The following is an 18,820-nucleotide window of genomic DNA, read 5'->3' as shown; positions in this document are numbered from 1 at the left end:
GTGATCTTGGCTCACTGCAACCTCTGCCTCCGGGTTTAAAGTGATTCTCCTGCCTTACCCTCCCGAGTAGCTGGGATTATAGGCACCCGCCACCATGCATGGCTAATTTTTGTTTTGTTTTGTTTTGTTTTTGTTTTTTTTTGTTTTTTTGAGACGGAGTCTCACTCTGTCACCCAGGCTGGAGTGCAGTGGCACAATCTCGGCTCACTGCAACCTCTGCCTCCTGGGTTCAAGTGATTCTTCTGCCTCAGCCTCCCGAGTAGCTGGGACTACAGGCTCACACCACCACGCCTGGCTAATTTTTGTAGTTTTAGTAGAGATGGAGTTTCACCATATTGACCAGGCTGGCCTCGAACTCCTGACCTCATGATCCGCCCACCTTGGCCTCCCAAAGTCTGAGATTACAGGCGTGAGCCACCACACCCGGCCAATTTTTGTATTTTTAGTAGAGACGGGGTGTCTCCATGTTGGCCAGGCTGGTCTTGAACTCCTGACCTCAAGTGATTCACCCACCTCGTCCTCCCAACGTGTTGGGATTACAGGTGTGAGCCACCGCGCCCGGCCCCTACTCTCATGACAGGAGGCCTGGCTGGGCAGGGTTCTTGGCCAAAGATACAAGAATATGGCCCCGAGCTGAGAGAGGTATCAAGATCACCTTCTCAGCCATTTTTTTGCAGGCCCATCCAGAACCATCATTTGTAGGAATCCCCTTAGCTTCTTGCACAGCTGCTTGAATCCCAGGGAACAATATCACCACGGGGAAGCCAGGTGATTGTGTCCATCCACCACGAGGCCCCCGAACCAGGTAGCAAGGCTTCTAGAGCCAGCATCATGTAGTTCTGGCCTGTCCCCAGGAGGACTGGCAACTGGGCAGAGAGGTCCAAAGCCTCAGGCTGTTTACAGCTGTTCTGACCCATGGCCTTGGGAGGGTCTCACTGAGTGGGTCACCTGCCTGCACAATAACCTCACAGGCACACAGCCCTAGGCTAGGAACCCCACCTTGCAACAGCACCTGGGAGGTACTTATGAGCGTAAGTCACTACACCAAGTCATCAGCCACCATGGAATGTGAGAGTTTCCTGCTCCATCACCCAGAAAATGCCTCTACCCTTGACCTACATGTGATATAATACAGTTGACCCTTGAACAACATGGGTTTAAACCACACGGATCCACTTTATATGTGGATTTTTTTTTTTTTTTCTGAGACAGAGTTTTGCTCTGTCACCCAGGCTGGCGTGCAATGGCGTGATCTTGGCTCACTGCAACCTCCGCCTCCTGGGTTCAAGCAATTCTCCTGCCTCAGCCTCCCAAGTAGCTGGGATTATAAGCACGCCACTGCACTCCAACCTGGGGGACAGAGCGCCTGCCACCACGCCACCATGTTGGCCAGGCTAGTCCCGAACTCCTGACCTCAGGTGATCTGCCTGCCTTGGCCTCCCAAAATGCTGGAATTATAGGCATGAGCCATCACACCGGGCCTATATATGGATTTTTTTTTTTTTTTTACAGTATTCCCAAGATTCGAAACCTGAGTACAGGGAGGGCCACCTTTTTGGATGTGTGGGCTCCACAGGCCAACTGCGGGACTTGAGTGTGCGTGGATTTTGGTATTCACAGGTGGTCCTGGAACGAATCCCCAAGTATGCCAGGGGACAACTGTACTTTGCCCTCCGTTGTCGCCTGTGTCCATTGGTGCTAGGGACAAGGCCCCTGCAAAATTATGAAGTGACATTGATTTCAATGTCATCTGCCCCAGTGAACTAACCTCTCATCCTCTTGCTTCATTAAACCTGTCCCTCCATTCGAAGCCACCCTGGGCTAGTCCTTCCTGGACATTGACCTCAGCATTTATATTCCAGTTTTTTATCCAGTCCTCTAAGGCCAGGCTCACTCCACCCCTCAAGGTGACAGCTAGGTAAAGTGATAAAGTCATTTCTACTCATCTGGTAGTAGGAGAGGGTTTGTGGTAGCAGGAGAGCCCCAATCTCCCTCCCAGGTACTGCATCCGCTTGTACCTGCTCCTAGCCCAAAGCAGTCTGGTAGACCTGCCACTGGGGCGTCCCCTTGTGTAGACAGCTGTCTCCTCAGCCTTCCTGTGAGGGATCCTCCCCACTCACCACCCAGGGCCCTCCCCTCTCTGCACTCCCTGACCTGTGTGAGGCAGGGGCGGGGCTGGGAGGGCCAGCAGGCCCCGAAGGGGAAACTGCTGAAACCCCTGGGACAGGAAGTGGCAGAGAAGGGCTGTTTCCGCTGGCAGAGCAGGGGTGCGGTGAGAGCTGGCCCTATCTCTTACTCCACTGCCTGTCTGCTGTGGGCCCTGGGAGGCTGGGGAGAGGTGAGAGTCCTTTCCCTGTCTCCCTCCCAAAAAAGTGGAGGCTTTTAGCCCACCTGACTGGAGCGGGGGAGGGCTCTTTCAGAGGAGGCCATCTTCATTTTGCAAGGAGAGGAATTCTGAGAGGAGGGCAGAAAGGTCAGCAGACGGGAAGGGTGAGGCAGGGCAGGTGAGTGTGGAGTGAGGGAGGCCCACGGGGGCAGCAGAAAACCACAGCTGGGCAGAGGACCCTTCTGTAAGCTTTTGTTCTGAGGGTAAATGATCAGGACTAAGATCATGTGGGACTAAGACTAAGAACTGTGGGAGCTGGTAATGCAGTTGATCACTGCCTAAGTCATAGGGCTAGACAGGCCCTTAGATCACCCAGTCCAACCCCCTCGTTGTGCAGATGAGGTAACCGAGGCACACAAAGCAGAAGTGACCTGCACGAGGTCACATCATGGGCAGAACTCACGTCTCCTAACCCCAGCCCAGGACCTTCTTTCTGATGAGAATCTGCTGAGTTGTATTTGGCATCCCACACCTCCCTGCAGGCACCTCCATCCCCAAGTGCTCTGTGACATTCTTCTCAGAAATGAACATGATGGGGTGGGTGTGGTGGCTCACGCCTGTAATCCCAGCACTTTGGGAGGCAGAGGTGTGAGGATGGCTTGAGGCCAGGACCTGGAGACCAGCCTGGGCAATATAGCAAGACCCCATCTCTGAAAAATAAATAAATACAAATTTGAAAATATATATATTTTTTGAGATGGAGTTTCACTCTTGTTGCTCAGGCTGGAGTGCAGTGGCACGATGTCGGCTCACTGCAACCTCTGCCTCCCAGGTTCAAGCGATTCTCATGCCTCAGCCTCCTGAGTAGCTGGGATTACAGGTGCCCACCACCACGCCCAACTAATTTTTTGTATTTTTAGTAGAGACGGGGTTTCATCATGTTGGCCAGGCTGGTCTCAAACTCCTGACCTTAGGTGATCCACCCGCCTCGGCCTCCCAAAGTACAGGGATTATAGGAGTAAGCCACTGTTCCCGGCCTAAAATAAATTTTAAAAAAGAAATGAACTTGGTGAATTTATTCACACTGAAGCCTTTAGTCCAGCACTCAGCAAACCTTTCCTACAAAGAATTGCTTGAGCCCAGTTATTTGAGACCAGCCTGGACAACTGGCAAAACCCTGTCTCAACAAAAATTACAAAAAGTTAGCCGGGCACGGTGGCGTGCACGTGTAGTTCCAGGTACTTGGGCGGCTGAGGCGGGAGGATTACTTGAGCCTGGGAGGCAGAGGTTACAGTGAGCCATGATTGTGCCACTGCACTCCAACCTGGGTGACAGAGCAAAAGCCAGTCTCAAAAAAGACATATATATATAAAAAACACTATATGTCATGAAATATTTTTCTTTTGATTTTTCCCAATCATTAAAAAATGTAAAAACCATTCTTAGCTCATGGGCTAAAAATAGACTGCAGGGCTGGGTTTGGCACATGAGCCACAATTTATGAACCCTTGGTTTGGTCTAAGAAGTAAAGCTAAGGTGTCATGAGGAGGAGGAGGGAAATGTGCCAGGTGGGGAGGAAGCAGGGAAGGCTTTGAAAAGAAGGTGACATTTGCTTCAGATCTTGAAGGACTTGTGGGCATTGGGCTTGCAGAAGTTGAGGAAGGGCCTGTCAGGCCTGGGGGACAGTGTGAACACAGGCACAGAGGTGGAGGTGGGGAAGGCACTGTGAAGGTTCAACTTGCCCTGCATGTGTGTGGCTTCTCCTTCTCCTTCTCCTTCTTTTTTTTTTCTGAGACAGAGTCTTGCTCTGTCGCCCAGGCTGGAGTGCAGTGGTGTGATCTTGGCTCACTGCAACCTCCATCTCCCGGGTTCAAGCAATTCTCCTGCTTCAGCCTCCTGAGTAGCTGGGACTACAGGAGGGCACCACCACACCTGGCTAATTTTTGTATTTTTTAGTAGAGGCAGGGTTTCACCATATTGGCCAGTCTGGTCTCTAACTCCTGACCTCGTGATCCGCCTGCCTCGGCCTCCCAAAGTGCTAGGATTACAGGCGTGAGCCACCATGCCTGGTCCTAATTTTTGTATTTTTAGTAGAGACGGGGTTTCACCATGTTGGCCAGGCTGGTCTTGAACTCCTGACCTCAGGTGATCTGCTTGCCTCGGCCTCCCAAAGTGCTGGGATTACAGGCATGAGTCACCGTGTCCAGACAATTTTTTTGTATTTTTTAGTAGAGACAGAGTTTCACCATGTTGGCCAGGCTGATCTCGAACTCCTGACCTCAAGTGACCTGCCCGCCTTGGCCTCCCAGAGTGCTAGGATAATAGGCATGAACCACCACGCCCAGCCATGGCTTCATTGTTATTGGCCAGCCCTGAATCATTGGCTGCTGTGTGTTCTTGCCAGAGGAAAGGGTTGCTTTTTTGAGGATGCCAGGAGACAATGAGCAAGGAAGGAGGCGAGGAAGAAGAGTCACTTGGGAGTCACAGTGCAACTAGCTGTGTCACCTTGAGCAAGTCACTTCCTCTCCTGTGGTAGCAGAAGTTGGATAATAAGAGGGATGGATGCAATGATCTTTCAGGTCTCTTATAACTTTGATATCCTGGGACTGTGACTCAAGGAGAGGTTTTTTTTCTTTTTTTGAGCTGAGGTCTCACTGTTGTTGCCCAGGCTGAAGTGCAGTGGTGTGATCTCAGCTCACTGCGGCCCCCACCTCCCAGGCTCAAGCGATCCTCCCACCTCAGCCTCCTGAGTAGCTGGGACTACAGGCGTGTGCCACCACGTCTGGCTAATTTTTGTATTTTTTTTAGTAGAGACGGGGTTTTGCCATGTTGCCCAGGCTGGTCTCGAACTCCTGAGCTCAAGCAATCCACCTGCCTCGGCCTCCCAAAGTGCTGGGATTACAGGTGTGTATCACTGCGCCCGGCCTTCTAACTTGAGGAGAGGTTTTAATAGTGCGGGTGAGAGAGAAGGAGGAACCCCAGGAGCTCTCGATGACTTCTGGAGCTGAGGCTGCCCTCCCTGTCTGGCCAGGCCCTGGTAGGCTGTCTTCCCACCTCATCCTTTCTGGAACCCCTCCCTTCTGTGAAAGGGATGCTGGAGTACTGCTCTTGTGCCTGAAGTACTGTCCTTTGCTTTTGCTGGCCTGGGGATTGGCCAGTGGCAGAAGGGCACATTTGGGAGGGTCAGCCAGTGCCAAGCAGGCAGCAACCACACCATGGCCCCTGCTGCCCAGGAAAGTTCCAGATCTGAGCAAGGAGGCTTCATGTTAGTTTCTAGGACACACACTGGGCTGGCAGGGAACCTTGACAAAGAACTTCAATAAAAGTTATCTGACTTAATATCCTGTGGGTACCAACATAGATTATCCTAGCTTCTAAAAAACCCACTAATGAATTTAATTAGTCTCTAGTCACTGTTTGTTTTTTTGAGATGGAGTCTCGCTCTGTCACCCAGGCTGGAGTGCAGTGGCACGATCTCAGCTTACTGAAACCTCCCCCTCCCAGGTTCAAGCGATTCTCTTGCCTCAGTCTCCCGAATAGCTGGGATTACAGCTGCATGCCTCCACACCCCGGCTAATTTTTGTGTTTATAGTAGAGACGGGGTTTTGCCATGTTGGCCAGGCTGGTCTCAAACTCCTGACCTCAGGTGATCCACCCTCCTTGGCCTCCCAAAGTGCTGGGATTACAGGCATGAGCCACCGCACCCGGCAATATCTTTTAACATTCTTACAGTGAGAACACCCTGCACATCTTGGGGTCTCTACAGCTACTGTATTTCCCGATAGTCCATCAATTTCTTTACTCTGGGGTGGCTCTGGGATTCACCTCCTGGCTTCCAGCTACCCTACCTGGTCTCCCTCCATCTCCTCCACTCACAGACCCACTCTTATTTTATTTATTTATTTTTTTGAGATGGAGTGTTCACTCTTGTCGCCCAGGCTGGAGTGCAGTGGCACGATCTCAGTGCACTGCAACCTCCGCCTCCTGAGTTCAAGTGATTCTCCTGCCTCAGACCCACTCTTATACCCAGACCCAACTGCCCTTCCTAAAGGGCTGCTTGTTATGCCCCTCCCTTGCTCAAGAATCTACAGTAACTCACAGTCGCTTTCCATATTAAGTTCTCATTCCACAGTTCCATGGATCCACTTATCCAGCTTCCCAAGCAATGTTCCTCTCTCCCTCTAGTCAAACTGGTTTCCTCTCTCTACCATACATTTTATAGTTGTTGCTTTTGTCCCCTCAGACTTCATTTCATCCTGCCACCTCCATTTCCCTTCCTTCCTCTATATCTAGGTAAAGATATGCTGAATGTTTAATGAACTACCACAGCACCAGAGTAATGAATCAGACCAGGGAATTGGAAAACACGCTGGCCAGGCGTGGTGGCTCACGCCTGTAATCCCAGCACTTCGGGAGGCTGAGGCGGGTGGATCACTTGAGGTCAGGATTTCGAGACCAGCCTGGCCAACATGGTGAAACCCCATCTCTATTAAAAATAAAAAAAATAGCCGGGCGTGGTGGCACGCACCTATAATCCCAGCTACTCAGGAGGCTGGTGCACACCCTGGAGGCGGAGGTTGCAGTGAGCCGAGATCGCGCCACTGCACTCCATCCCGGGTGACAGAGTGAGACTCCGTCTCAAAAAATAAAAAAAGAAAAACACGTTTGGGGCTAACAGAGAGCTTTTGCCTACGTTAGCTCATTGGCCTTTTGCAACAACCCCTTGAGCTAAATAGGAGATCCCTGTTTTACAAAAGAGGAAAGTGACCTGCCTCAACCCCAAGGCAGAGCTGGGGCTTCTAGCTGGAAAGCCGATGATCTTAGGGTCTGCAGGGGCTTCTGGGGGCTCTCCTAGGCTGGAGCTGGCAGACCATTATACTGGGATTTAGTGGCTGCCCCACACTTGGGTTTCTCCCTTTTCCTGCAGTGAGTTCTCCCATCATTGGCTTAGTGCCACTGTCCTGTGCCTCGTCCCTGAAGCACTAGAGATGGTGATGTGGTGGCTGCAGGCACTTCTAGGGGGTGCTCTTTTGGCCTTCTCAGAGCAGCTGGGGAAATAGGTTCTCTTTGTCACTAACCCTCCCCCTCCTCTTCCTCCGCTATGGGGCTTCTGTAGTGTAGTGCTCTTTCTTGCCACATAACCACAACCCAAAGAGCTGGGGCGGGGTGAGGACAGGGGATCCAGAGCGCTGCACCAGCTGCAGCAGCCTGCTCCTCCCTCCCTGCCGGGTCCCCAGCCCAGGCAAGGAGTCAGCCCCTTCCCACCCAACAACTGGAACCCTCCAGCCCCACCCTGTGTATTCTGGATCCAGTGGGGTCCACCATCTGGAGCTTAATGGGGCTCACAGCCCCTGTTGCTCTCTGGGAGGTCACCTGAAACTCATCATCTGGATGAATGCTTTTTAATTTTCGAAGTGCTTTTCCACTGCCATCTTTATTCACCTGAGACTCCCTGGTGAGCACCTGCTAAGCCTGGATTACTCACAACCCTCACCTGCTCGAAGGATGACAGAAACCACAGCCCAGAAAGATGGCCGACTTTTCCATGGTCACACATCTTGCTAGGATGCAGCCAGAACGCTTCCCTCCTCCTCCCTGACCCTAGTCTACACTGTGGGTGGGCTGTGGGTCTCCTGGAGAAAGAGGAAAAAGCATCTCTTTGCCTGGGACCTGCCATCTAATCACTCCTCCTCTGGGACAGATCAAGGCCTGCAAAGAAGGTAGGGGAAGAGGCGAACTGAGAAGGGTGTGAGAGCGGGGGCTGTAACTGGGGAAGAACCCTGGGCCCACCTCACCATCAGAGTTGGGAGAAACCCTATGCTGGAATCAGGTGGTGACAGAGGAGCAAGGAAGGAAACTGGGTTTCTTATAAATAAGCACAGAGAAACCCCAACCAACAGAGCTTGCAAAACCTTTCTTTTTTCTCTCCCTCTTCCTGGTTTCATCTCAAATGGAGTGGCTGGTAGAAAGAAAGGAATAGGAGAAAGACCTGACAAAATAGCGGTGACTAGGGCCCCTTCACTGGACACTTGCTTAAGTAGGAGGGTTAGCTCACTCATTGGAGTCCAGCCGTAACTGGACTGAGGTTTTGGGTTCAAGTCCTATGGACGGGTGAATTCTGCTCTGTTCAGGACTACAGACTGGATATAGTCCTGACTCTGGCCTTCTGTCTCTTAAATCCACGCCACTGGTCACATGGTACAGCAGGCAGTTCCCTGCTTGACGACTATTCGCCTGAGGACGGGCTGTTTTTCAGTTGAGGGTACAGCTGTTCCTGGGGTAGTTTCCATTTTGCTTGTGGTTGTGGGGGGAGGGGTGTTGAGGGAGTGGGAAATGGCATGAAGGAAATTGTCACTTCCTTTCCAGAGAATTCCAGAAAGGTTTCATGGAGGATGAGGTATTTCAGGAGTGAGAGCTGGCTCCAAGGGGACAAGGAACCGGAGAAGGAGAATTGTGCTTTGTGGCCCAGCTGACCATCTGGCCTCCATGTTTCCTGGCATGTGCGAAAATGCCACGGGTGTTACCAGCAATTCTGTGAGAGCCATTGGCTCAGCCGAAAGGGTGTAGATTTAAACTCATTCCACGGAGACTGTGGACGTGGCTTTCACATTGGGGCTATTTCCTGTGAGGGAGGCCCAGATGAGTGGTTGCTGGACACTGCTTGGTATGTTTCAGTACAGCCCCAGGAAGGGTCTGTGTATCTAAAGGGGGCTGAGTTGTGACACAGGAGCAGCCCATACCACTTCTATTTTGCTTCGGTTTTGAAATGCAGTCAGAGCCACAGAGGTGTGTATTTGCAGGCCAGGAGGTAGGCACCTTCGCCTGCACACTCCTTCCTGCGGTCCGTACACTCAGAGGGCACCCAGGGGCACATACTCTCGCAAAGGCTTTGCTTTTGGCCCAAGTAAGACAGGCGCTGGGAGTCACAGACCCTGTAGGGCCTCAAAGGGGGTGAAGGGAGTGGAGCTCTTGCCACCCTGCGAGTGGACTGTGACTGGAGCAAGCTGTGAGCTGTGCAAGGATGGGGCAGGGTAGGAGAATTCACCACCAGTTACTAAGGGTTCACAGTCTCCTCAGTTCCCCGAGCCAAGTGTCCGTGTGTGGTCCCTGAATCGTCCACTCGCTGGGGAGGCAGCATCCAGGGCTCTAGGCTACTGAAGCTGCGTCCCAGCCAAAGGGCCCACTGGAGAGGGGAGCCCCTGGTAGAGGCCTCCCTGGCCCACAGGGCGCACCTCCTATGGTGGTGGCATCTTTGGTTTCAGGTTCCTGGGAGAAGGAGGTTATTTTGAAGGACTGAAGGGGGGGTTCACTCCTCTGCTGGGGAGAGTGAGTGAACATGCAAATGAGCCTCTCTCCACCTCTCACTTTCAAATCCTCAAACATCTCAAGGGGGAGGGGGAAACTTTCTGGACTGGAAGGTTAGGGCAGATGGTTTCTCAGCCTTGGCCAAAAGAGTAGGACAGCTATTTCCTCCTCCTCCACCCCCTTCAAGACCTTAGCTTCAGGCTCAGGGCAGATGATCACCAGGATGAGCCTCAGGTGCTGGGTATAGCCTCACAATACCTCACAATCCCGAGCCAGCAAAGCCTGCACCCACCAAGTCCTGGATTTTGCTACCTCAATATGTGGACACAGAAAAGAATGCCCTGGGAATCGTCTCTCTTTGATTTCAGACCTCTCTGCATTGGTGACCAAGGATTCCATTCAATGCAGTGCAGGGCCCTGGCTGCCTCCCTCCCCCACCAGCTCCCTAGCACATGGACTTTGGGGGTCTCATCCCCGGGACCCATGGGCCACATATCTAGCTGGGGCTGGCATTCTCTTCCTGAGAACCCCACCCCCATCTTCAGCACAGCCACTTCCAGCCAGCATTAGCTCAGGTTTGTCATTCTCACCAAGGCAGCTGAGGCTGGCCGGGAGGAGGAACTGACAACTGAGCTTGCGGCTTTGCCGGCCAGACCAGGGCAGCCCTTTGACACACAGAGGCTCTCGTGCACACGTCTCCACGGTTGGGACACATGCACACACTCTGCACACACATATACCTACAGTGTGCTTGCACACCCACAGCCAACACAAATAGCGCACCTGGGTAAATGACAATGCAAAAACATACAGAGGTCACCCCAGAAGGTATGCGCATTTTTCTCATTCTCTTGTAAGGCAGAGTACGTGACACCTACCCGCATCCACTGTATACAGATAAACGTTGCCCAGAAAACACACTTCACAGATGCTGACTGACCCATACCACCAATCTATCTATCCATCCATCCATCCATCCATCCATCCACCCACCCATCCACCCGTTCATCCCTTCATTCATTCCACAGACACAAATTGAGTGTCTGTTACATGCCATGCATGATGCAAAGTGCTAAGGTTTCATCAATGTCCAACACAGTTGTTGCTGCCCTCAAGGAAGCCCCTGTCTTACGGGGGAGGTAAGGAAGGTGCATAAAAGTAGCCCAGGCAGACAGCACCAGCAATGAACTCGCAAACATGAAATCCTGATCTGGAAAGAAGAGATGAGCAAGCCGGAAGGGAAGGGCTACAGCGAGCGACCTTGGGGGACGGGACACACACAGGAGTTTCATGTTTAGACAAAGTGGGATTAGGTGAAAGTGATCACCTTTAATTTGATTAGTATGAGAATGTTTCCCAGAAGGCCTGTGGGAGGGCGGGAGATGCTGTGGAATGCAAGCCTTGGGGCGCTTAGGCTGAGGGGGGCCGGGGGGGACAGACCTTCCAAGCATAAATGGCCTTGGGAGGCTTCACAGACCAGTGGAGAATGGGTCACAGGCAGGGTCTGGTGGGGGTGGGGTGGTGGTGGGAAGAGTGAACCTGGGGCAAGGGCTGCAGTTTCCCAGGCGCCTCCTCCCAGTACTCAGCCTCTCACTCGTCCAAAGGGAAATTCAGACCTGAAAGGTTGAGTTGAGCGACTTCTCCCGACTTTTTGCTGGGGTGGGTGGAAAGGTGTGGGGGTGAGGGTGGGGGTGGGGCAAAGGCACGGCCAGCCCTGTGGGTTAACGGAAAGGAAGTAGGAGAGGCCTGGGTGTCTCCTGTGGGGGAGAGCGGTCATCAGGGAGGTCACCGTGGTCCCCCTCCCTTTCCTCCCCTTTGCCCCTCTCTGAAGTTCCTCATTTCTTTCCGGGCCAGGAGAAGGTTTGGCCACCCCGGCACTGCCAAGGGAGTGTCAAGGAGGTGGAGTGCAGTGTGTGGCTTCTGCTATGGTGCATGGACCCACCCACACGCACATCCACACACTCAGAACCGAGCCCAGGGGACCAAAGACGTGGCGCCTGGAAGTGGAGAAGCTCCAGTGATGGGGTGGAGGAGCAGAGCTGGCTGGCGAGGAGGGAGGTGGGAGGGCTGGGGCTGTGGGAGGCAGGCCTGGGTGTGACCACCCACAACACGCAGATGAGGCGCCCGGGCACTGACAGCCCTGAGGAGTGGCGACAGGGGAAACAATTGCAGGCCCGGACGCCATGTGACACCATGAGCGCTGAGGGCACGTGGGGCGAGAGGAGGTGTGTTTGGGCTGCGGCAGACACAGAAGATTTCCTGGAAAAGGGGCCTGAGCCAGCCCCAGAGGATGGGGAAGGTTCCGCCTGCCCCTCCTCCAGTCGGGGCTCTCCTCACCAGTTCCCAGGGTGACAGTTCACTCTTGAAACTGAAAGCAAAGCTGAACCAAGAACACAAACCCACACACAGCACAGAGGCCACGCTCTCTGGCGGGTGGCGGCGGTAGTGGTGAGAGTGGGGGGTGCTGACGAAAACAGGGTACATAGCCCACCTGTCCCCCAGTCTCCAGGCTCTCTGGAGGCTTGGCTCCATCTGAGAGTCCCATCCCTGACAGCAGGGTCAGGCCACTGCTGGTCCTCACACAACACAACCCCCACAGCAAGGCAGGCATGGGTGTGACCACCCCCACTTCTTCCTCTGTAGACGTGGCCCCTCCAAGCTAACTGGCCCCCACTCCCAAGGTAAGATTAGACTGACTTCACCTGGAGCCAGGCAGAGTCAGAAGAGCACTACAGAGTGGGTATACAGATACCCACAAGCCCCCACTCAGCCCCTCACATGATTCTTCCCCAAGCCAAGGGAGTTACAGGGATTCTCCATACTGCTGCCTTGTCCACGAGGCCAGGCCGGGCGCCCTGACTCCCCCCTGGGGATTAGTCTTCAGGGTGGAGAGAGCGCAAAGTTCCTCCATCTGGCAGTTTCTCCAGGGGAAGGGGAGGAGGTAGGGAGGGAGGCTGCATGTCTTTGGGACTAGTGCGAGATGCCGATGCTGGTGACCCAGACAGGCACCAACACTCAGCCACTTCCCACTGGAGGCCATTCAGTTGACTTCCTCTCTCCTTCTTTCCCTGACCTCTTTCTTCTCTGTCGCTTTTCTTCTCTCATCATCCTCCCCTTTCGGCCACTCCTCTATTGGCAGTCTGCCTTAGCATGGCAGGGTCTCTCTGGTTCATAGGCAGTTCTGGCAACGGAGCTCAAGGAAGGTGACTTACTCACTGTCCCCATCTCTCCCTTCTCTCTAGGTCGCTCCTGTGGTTGGTCCAGCCCAGAATGCAGCCTTGAGCCTGGCTTAGGCCACCACCTACTCCAGCTCTCTCCACCCCCTATTTTACCGCAGCTCAGGGGGTAGGCTCTAGGCTCCAAAGTACCTGGGTAGTGTCCCTTCATCAAGAAAGCCCCACAGCTCTGGAGGGCTCTGATAATCCCACTGTCAGCTCTCTGAAAAGACAGCATGGCTATTACCCTACAGCCCAGTGACCTGATCTTTGAGTTCGCAAGCAACGGGATGGATGATGATATCCACCAGGTATGGCCCCAGAGAACACAGTCAGCCCGTGTGGACAATCAGATAGACACAGACAGCCAGGCAGACAGCCAGGCAGACAGCCAGGGAGCCAGCTGGCTGCACAGCTAGCCAATCGGCAAATATCCATCAAGCACCTACTATGCTCAGGGCACTGGCCCTGCTTGCCAGCCAGCCTGCGTGCCAGCCAGTCACTCATGAGGCTGGTCTGGAGTCACCGGGCAGTCATTTAGGGAGCTGGTTGCCCACATGCAATCATTGAGCCAGCCAAACAGCTGCTAAGTACATCAGCTGGGCTGTTGGTTAGTCAGCAACATGGACCAAACGCATAAGGGGTACACTGACCATCAAATGCATTTTTTGGCCACTTCTCTTCTCCCAAAGTGTCACAGTGAGAAAGCTGTGGGGACAGCCACATAGCAAGAATGAGCACTGCCAGCTGAACTGTAGACTGGCGTCCAGGCCCTGACATTTTCAGAGTTGTCTTTTTGGCCCCAGCCTGAGGATTCAGGACAAGCTGGAAATGAGGTCTTTTGGTGGGAGGAAGTTGGAAAATAGGACAGGATTCTGGCGCTCACTCAGGTCACCACTGCTCCATACCTTCCCTGCACTGGCACGTTTTCTGTGCACTTAGATGTACCCAATGAATGGTGTCCTGGCAGACTCATCACTACCCTCCATTCTCCTCCTTCCACAAAATGGAGAGAGAAGAAGCATCCAGGCACAGTAGAAAGAATGGAAGATTAGGAGTCAGGAGCCCTGGGTTCCGATCCCAGTTTGGCCACAATGTCACCTGAGCAAGTCCTGTCCTCCCTTACCCTATTTTTTTTTTTTTTTTTTGAAACGAAGTCTCACTCTGTCGCCCAGGCTGGAGTCCAGTGGCGTGTTCTCGGCTCACTGCAACCTCTGCCTCCCATGTTCAAGCCATTCTCCTGCCTCAGCCTCCCAAGTAGCTGGGATTATAGGCACCTGCCACCACCCCCCCGGCTGATTTTTGTGTATTATTAGTAGAGACGGGGTTTCACCAGGTTGGCCAGGCTGGTCTCCAACTCCTGGCCTCAAGTGATCCACCCACCTTGGCATCCCAATCTGCTAGGATTACAGGCGTGAGCCACCACGCCTGGACCCCTACCCTATCTGACTGCTGTTTCCCCATCTTCACCAAGAGGCGATCCAACTGGATTATCTCCAAAGGGCATTCCAGTCTAACTCAGATGCTCTCTATTCTAAATCCTGTGAGGATGGAAAACTGTCCAATCTCTAGCGGCCTACCAAAGCCTACCCCCTAGTGGCCTTTGAGCACTTTGAACTTTCCGTCCACCTCCTTGCCTTAAAGCAGCTCAATTTTATTGAACATATGTGGTGTGCCTAGCCTCGTGGAAGGCATCAGACAAGGAGAAAGGAAGAAAATCTACCATACATGAGTTCTCAATGCTACTTGTCATTTTTCATTTGTTTCTAGTCCACTCAGCAACTGCTTCTTTTCTTCATAGAGGCTGTTTTTCACAGAAGCAGTTCTTACCTTCCAACCTATCCCTCCACCCTCAGCGGACAGCCTCTCCTCCAATCCACAGAGAAGCTCAAAGCCCAGGACGCCCTCAATTTCCCTCCCTTCTCTCTTTTTATCTGTAACATCTCCTGTTCTTGTTTCCTTCCCACTGGCCCAGGAATCTGTTCTCTCCTGCATCCTTCAAGACCTCAAACCATCCATCACTTCCTCTCTCTCGTATCTTTTATTTTTTATTTTTATTTTTTGAGATGGAGTTTCACTCCTGTCACCCAGGTTCCAGTACAGTAGCACAGTCTCGGCTCACTGCCACCTCTGCCTCCTGGGTTCAAGCGATTCTTGTGCCTCAGCCTCTGGAGTAGCTGAGATTATAGGCACACATCACCAAGCCCAGCTAATTTTTGTGTTTTCAGTAGATACGGGGTTTCACCATGTTGGGCAGGATGGTCTCGAACTCCTGACCGCAGGTGATCCGCCCACCTCGGCCTCCCAAAGTGCTGGGATTACAGACGTGAGCCACCACGCCCGGCCTCTTGTATCTTTCAGACCTCTCAGATTTCTTTCCTCAACTTTGAACATCTTCAGGTGTCCCCAACCCTAAAAGAAAACCTTCCCTCCCTTCTGCCCCCACCTTCAAAATTGCATCTTTTTATAGCTTTTTAGTTCCTTTCTTCCTCCCAGGGTAGTCTCCACACTCTGTTTTTACTTTCTTACCTGCCTTTCACTCTTTTTTCTTTCTTTCTTTCTTTTTTTTTGACAGGGTCTCACTCTGTCGCCCAGGATGGAGTGCAGTGGCACAATCATGGCTCGCTGCAGCCTCAACCTCCCCAGGCTCAGGTGATCTTCCCACCTCAGCCTCCTGAGTAGCTGGGGCAACAGGCACATGCCACTGCGCCTGGCTAATTGTGTGTGTGTGTGTGTGTGTGTGTGTGTGTGTGTGTGTGTGTGTAGAGAGAGAGAGAGAGAGTTTTGCTCTTGTTGCTCAGGCTGGAGTGCAATGGCGCGATCTCGGCTCACTGCAATCTCCATCTCCTGGGTTTAAGTGATTCTTCTGCCTCAGCCTCCCAAGTAGCTGGGATTACAGGCGTGCATCACCACGCCTGGCTAATTTTGTATTTTTAGTAGAGAGGGGGTTTCACCATGTTGGTCAGGCTGATCTCAAACTCCTGACCTCAAGTGATCCATCCGCCTTGGCCTCCCAAAGTGCTGGGATTACAGGCGTGAGCCACCATGCCCGGCCTAATTTTTGTATTTTTTGTAGAGATGGGGTCTCACCATGTTGCCCAGGTTGGTCTCGAACTCCTGAGCTCAAGCAATCCTTCCGCTTCAGGCCTCCCAAAGTGCTGGGATTACAATAGGTGTCAGCCGGCCAGGTGTGGTGGCTCACACCTGTAATCCCAGCACTTCGGGAGGACGAGGCAGGCAGATCACCTGAGTTCAGCAGTTTGAGACCAGCCTGACCAACGTGGAGAAAACCTGCCTCTACTAAAAATACAAAATTAGCTGGGCGTGGTGGCACATGCCTGTAATCCCAGCTACTCGGGAGGCTGAGGCAGGAGAATCACTTGAACCCGGTAGGTGGAGGTTGCAGTGAGCCGAGATCGAGGCATTGCACTCCACCCTGGGCAACAAGAGGCAAAACTCTGTCTCAAAAAAAGAAAAAAAGAAAAAGAAAAACAACAGGTGTGAGCCACTGCACCCAGCCCCTTTCACTCCTTTTAGGAAACTACTTTTATTTTGAAATACATAATAAATGCAGAAGGGTGCACAAATCATATTTAGATATAGGCATGTATTAAATGAACACCCAGACCCTCACCACCCAAATTAAGAAATAAAACATTACCAGTCTCCTAGAAGCCCCTGATACCTAACACTTAATGAGAGCTTAGTCTACGCCAGGCCCTGCTCTGAGTGCTTTAGGTGTATTGATCTGTTTTAACAATCCTAGGGGGTCAATCATGTGATCACTCTCCTTTTATAAATGGGGAAACTGATCCACAGAAAGGTTAGGTAACTTGCCCAAGGTCACAATGCTAGTGAGCAGCAGAGTTTGGTCTCAAGGCCAGGTACTCTGGCTCTAGATCAGCACAATCCAACAGAATTCTCTGGAATGAGGCCAGGCATGGTGGCTCACGCCTATAATCCCAGCACTTTGGGAGGCCGACGCAGGTGGATCACGAGGTCAGGAATTTGAGACCATCCTGGCCAACATGGTGAAACCCTGTCTCTACTAAAAATACAAAAATTAGCCAGGAGTGGTGGCCTATGCCTGTAATCCCAGCTACTCAGGAGGCTGAGATGGGAGAATTACTTGAGCCCAGGAGGTGAAGGTTGCAGTGAGCTGAGATTGCGCCATTGTACTCCAGCCTGGGCAAGAAGAGCAAAACTCCATCTCAAAAAAAAAAAAAAAAAAAAAAAATTCTCTGGAATGCTGGAAATGTTCTATGTTTGTGCTGTCCAGTATGGGGCCACTAGTCACACGTGGCTATAGAGCATTTGAAATGTGGCTAGTGCAATTGAAGAAATAAATTTTTAAGCTCTCCAAAGTTTTTATTTACCTCTAAATTTAAATAGCCACCCGTGGCTAGTGGATATCATCATGAACAGCTGTAGATGGTGGGACCTTAATCACTATACCCAACTGCTTACCTCAGTCTGTCCTCACTGAGATCCATTGCGACTTGGCCTGGGACCCTAGCACTGCTCTCAAACTGATCTAGCCAGGGTGACTGACCATGGCCAAATCCAAAGGTCTTTTATCCATTTTTGTTTCTCTGGATCCCTCAGGAACACTACACAGAGAGGATCATTCTCATTCTTTTTGCATGGGAAAAAAAAAAGAATTATCCTCCACAAACAGATCTTGAGACTAAACAATAACAACAAAAAGAATTAACATTCCCATGAAAGAAAATTTGGAAAAGACAAAAAAGTAGAAAGGGGAAAAAAATCATTCAAAACTCCATAATGAAAATAAAACTATGGCCAGGCGCAGTGGCTTAACGTCTGTAATCTCAGCACTTTGGGAGGCCAAGGTGGGTGGATCACTTGAGGTCAGGAGTTCGAGACCAGCCTGTCCTACATGGTGAAACCCCATCTCTACTAAAATACAAAAATTAGCCAGGTATGGTGGCAGGCGCCGGTAATCCCAGCTACTCGGGAAGGTGAGGCAGTAGAATTGCTTGAACCTGGGAGGTGGAGGTTGCAGTAAGCCAAGATCGTGCCACTGCACTCCAGCCTGGGTGACATAGCCAGACTCTGTCTCAAAAAAAAAAAAAAGAAAAGAAAAGAAAACTATGATTAACATCCTGGCATATTTATTTCTTTATAGAGGTTTTTTCTTTTTAATTTTTTTAAAATAGAGATAGGGTCTTGCTGTGTTGCCCAGGCTACTGTATGAACTCCTAGGCTCAAGTGATGCACCTGCCTCAGACTCCCAAAGTGCTGGCATTACAGGCATGAGCCACCACATGCAGCCTCTATATGGAGTTTTTTTTAAAAAAAAAAAAAAAAAAACAACACATGCAGTCATACTGCTTTTTAATTTCGCTTTGCTTAATTTCAAAACACTTATGTTCTCTAGGGGTTGAATTCTCATCTCAATTTTCTTATCTACTCCAAGGGATTGAGCGACCACCAGCTCCCTTTTGAACTGTTAGACACTTATTTTTGACTCCCTGATAGGCATCTCTATTTCAGATGTCCCAAAGGTACCTCAAGCTCACCATATCCAGACATTGTAGCCCTTATCTTGGTCCACAGACTGCTCTTCCTCCTCCTGGGCCCTCCCTTGGCATGAGCAGTATCTCCATGTCCCTGTTGAATGCAGCTGGAAATTGAACCCCTCTCCCCCATCCAGGCAATGACTGACTCCTGACATTTCTACTTCTATAATGCCTCTGTTCTGTCTTCATTCCCACTATCATTGCCACAGACGGAGCCCGAAGATGTCTGAGCCCCTAACTCTGGCTGCGAACTAGGTCCCCAGCCCTGACTCTAGGCTGAATCCCTCTGTCCCCCGACTATAGGTTGAGCCCCTTGCCCTTGCCATCAACTGGTCTATTCCCAATGGCCTTAGAATGAATCTAATCCTCATAGACTGAGCCCTAACCTGGCCACGGATTAAACCATAACTACAACCAGTTAAAAATGCTTG

The 18,820-nt window shown here is 51.7% G+C and overlaps 2 protein-coding genes across 5 annotated transcripts in view; one reads left to right on the top strand and one right to left on the bottom strand.

Annotated features, from left to right (window-relative positions):
- The window catches only part of LOC134735983 (collagen, type I, alpha 1a-like), a 40,695-nt gene extending 32,812 nt beyond the window's left edge, over positions 1-7,883 (bottom strand). The window contains exons 1-3 of the mRNA XM_063634592.1: positions 7,821-7,883; positions 2,392-2,454; positions 2,155-2,218 (exon numbers count right to left, since the gene is read on the bottom strand). Coding sequence (XP_063490662.1) covers positions 2,155-2,218; positions 2,392-2,454; positions 7,821-7,883 — 190 coding nt within the window. The remainder of the gene's footprint in view (positions 1-2,154; positions 2,219-2,391; positions 2,455-7,820) is intronic.
- The window catches only part of ELF4 (E74 like ETS transcription factor 4), a 45,916-nt gene that overhangs the window by 16,480 nt on the left and 10,616 nt on the right, over positions 1-18,820 (top strand). For 2 of the 4 annotated variants that reach the window (XM_055266856.2, XM_055266852.2), the window contains exon 2: positions 12,874-13,157. The exons of 1 other annotated variant lie outside the window; for it this stretch is intronic. In XM_055266856.2, the coding sequence (XP_055122831.1) occupies positions 13,083-13,157 (75 nt within the window). In that variant the 5' untranslated portion in view covers positions 12,874-13,082. Of the gene's footprint in view, positions 1-7,360; positions 8,047-12,873; positions 13,158-18,820 lie in introns of those variants that run through there. One more of the 4 variants, XM_055266853.2, reaches the window with a different exon arrangement.

This window comes from Symphalangus syndactylus, chromosome X (genome assembly GCF_028878055.3).
Source record: "Symphalangus syndactylus isolate Jambi chromosome X, NHGRI_mSymSyn1-v2.1_pri, whole genome shotgun sequence".
Taxonomy (NCBI): Eukaryota; Metazoa; Chordata; class Mammalia; order Primates; family Hylobatidae; genus Symphalangus; species Symphalangus syndactylus.
Note: the sequence above shows the minus strand (reverse complement) of the source record. Positions and strands in the feature narration are given on the sequence as shown.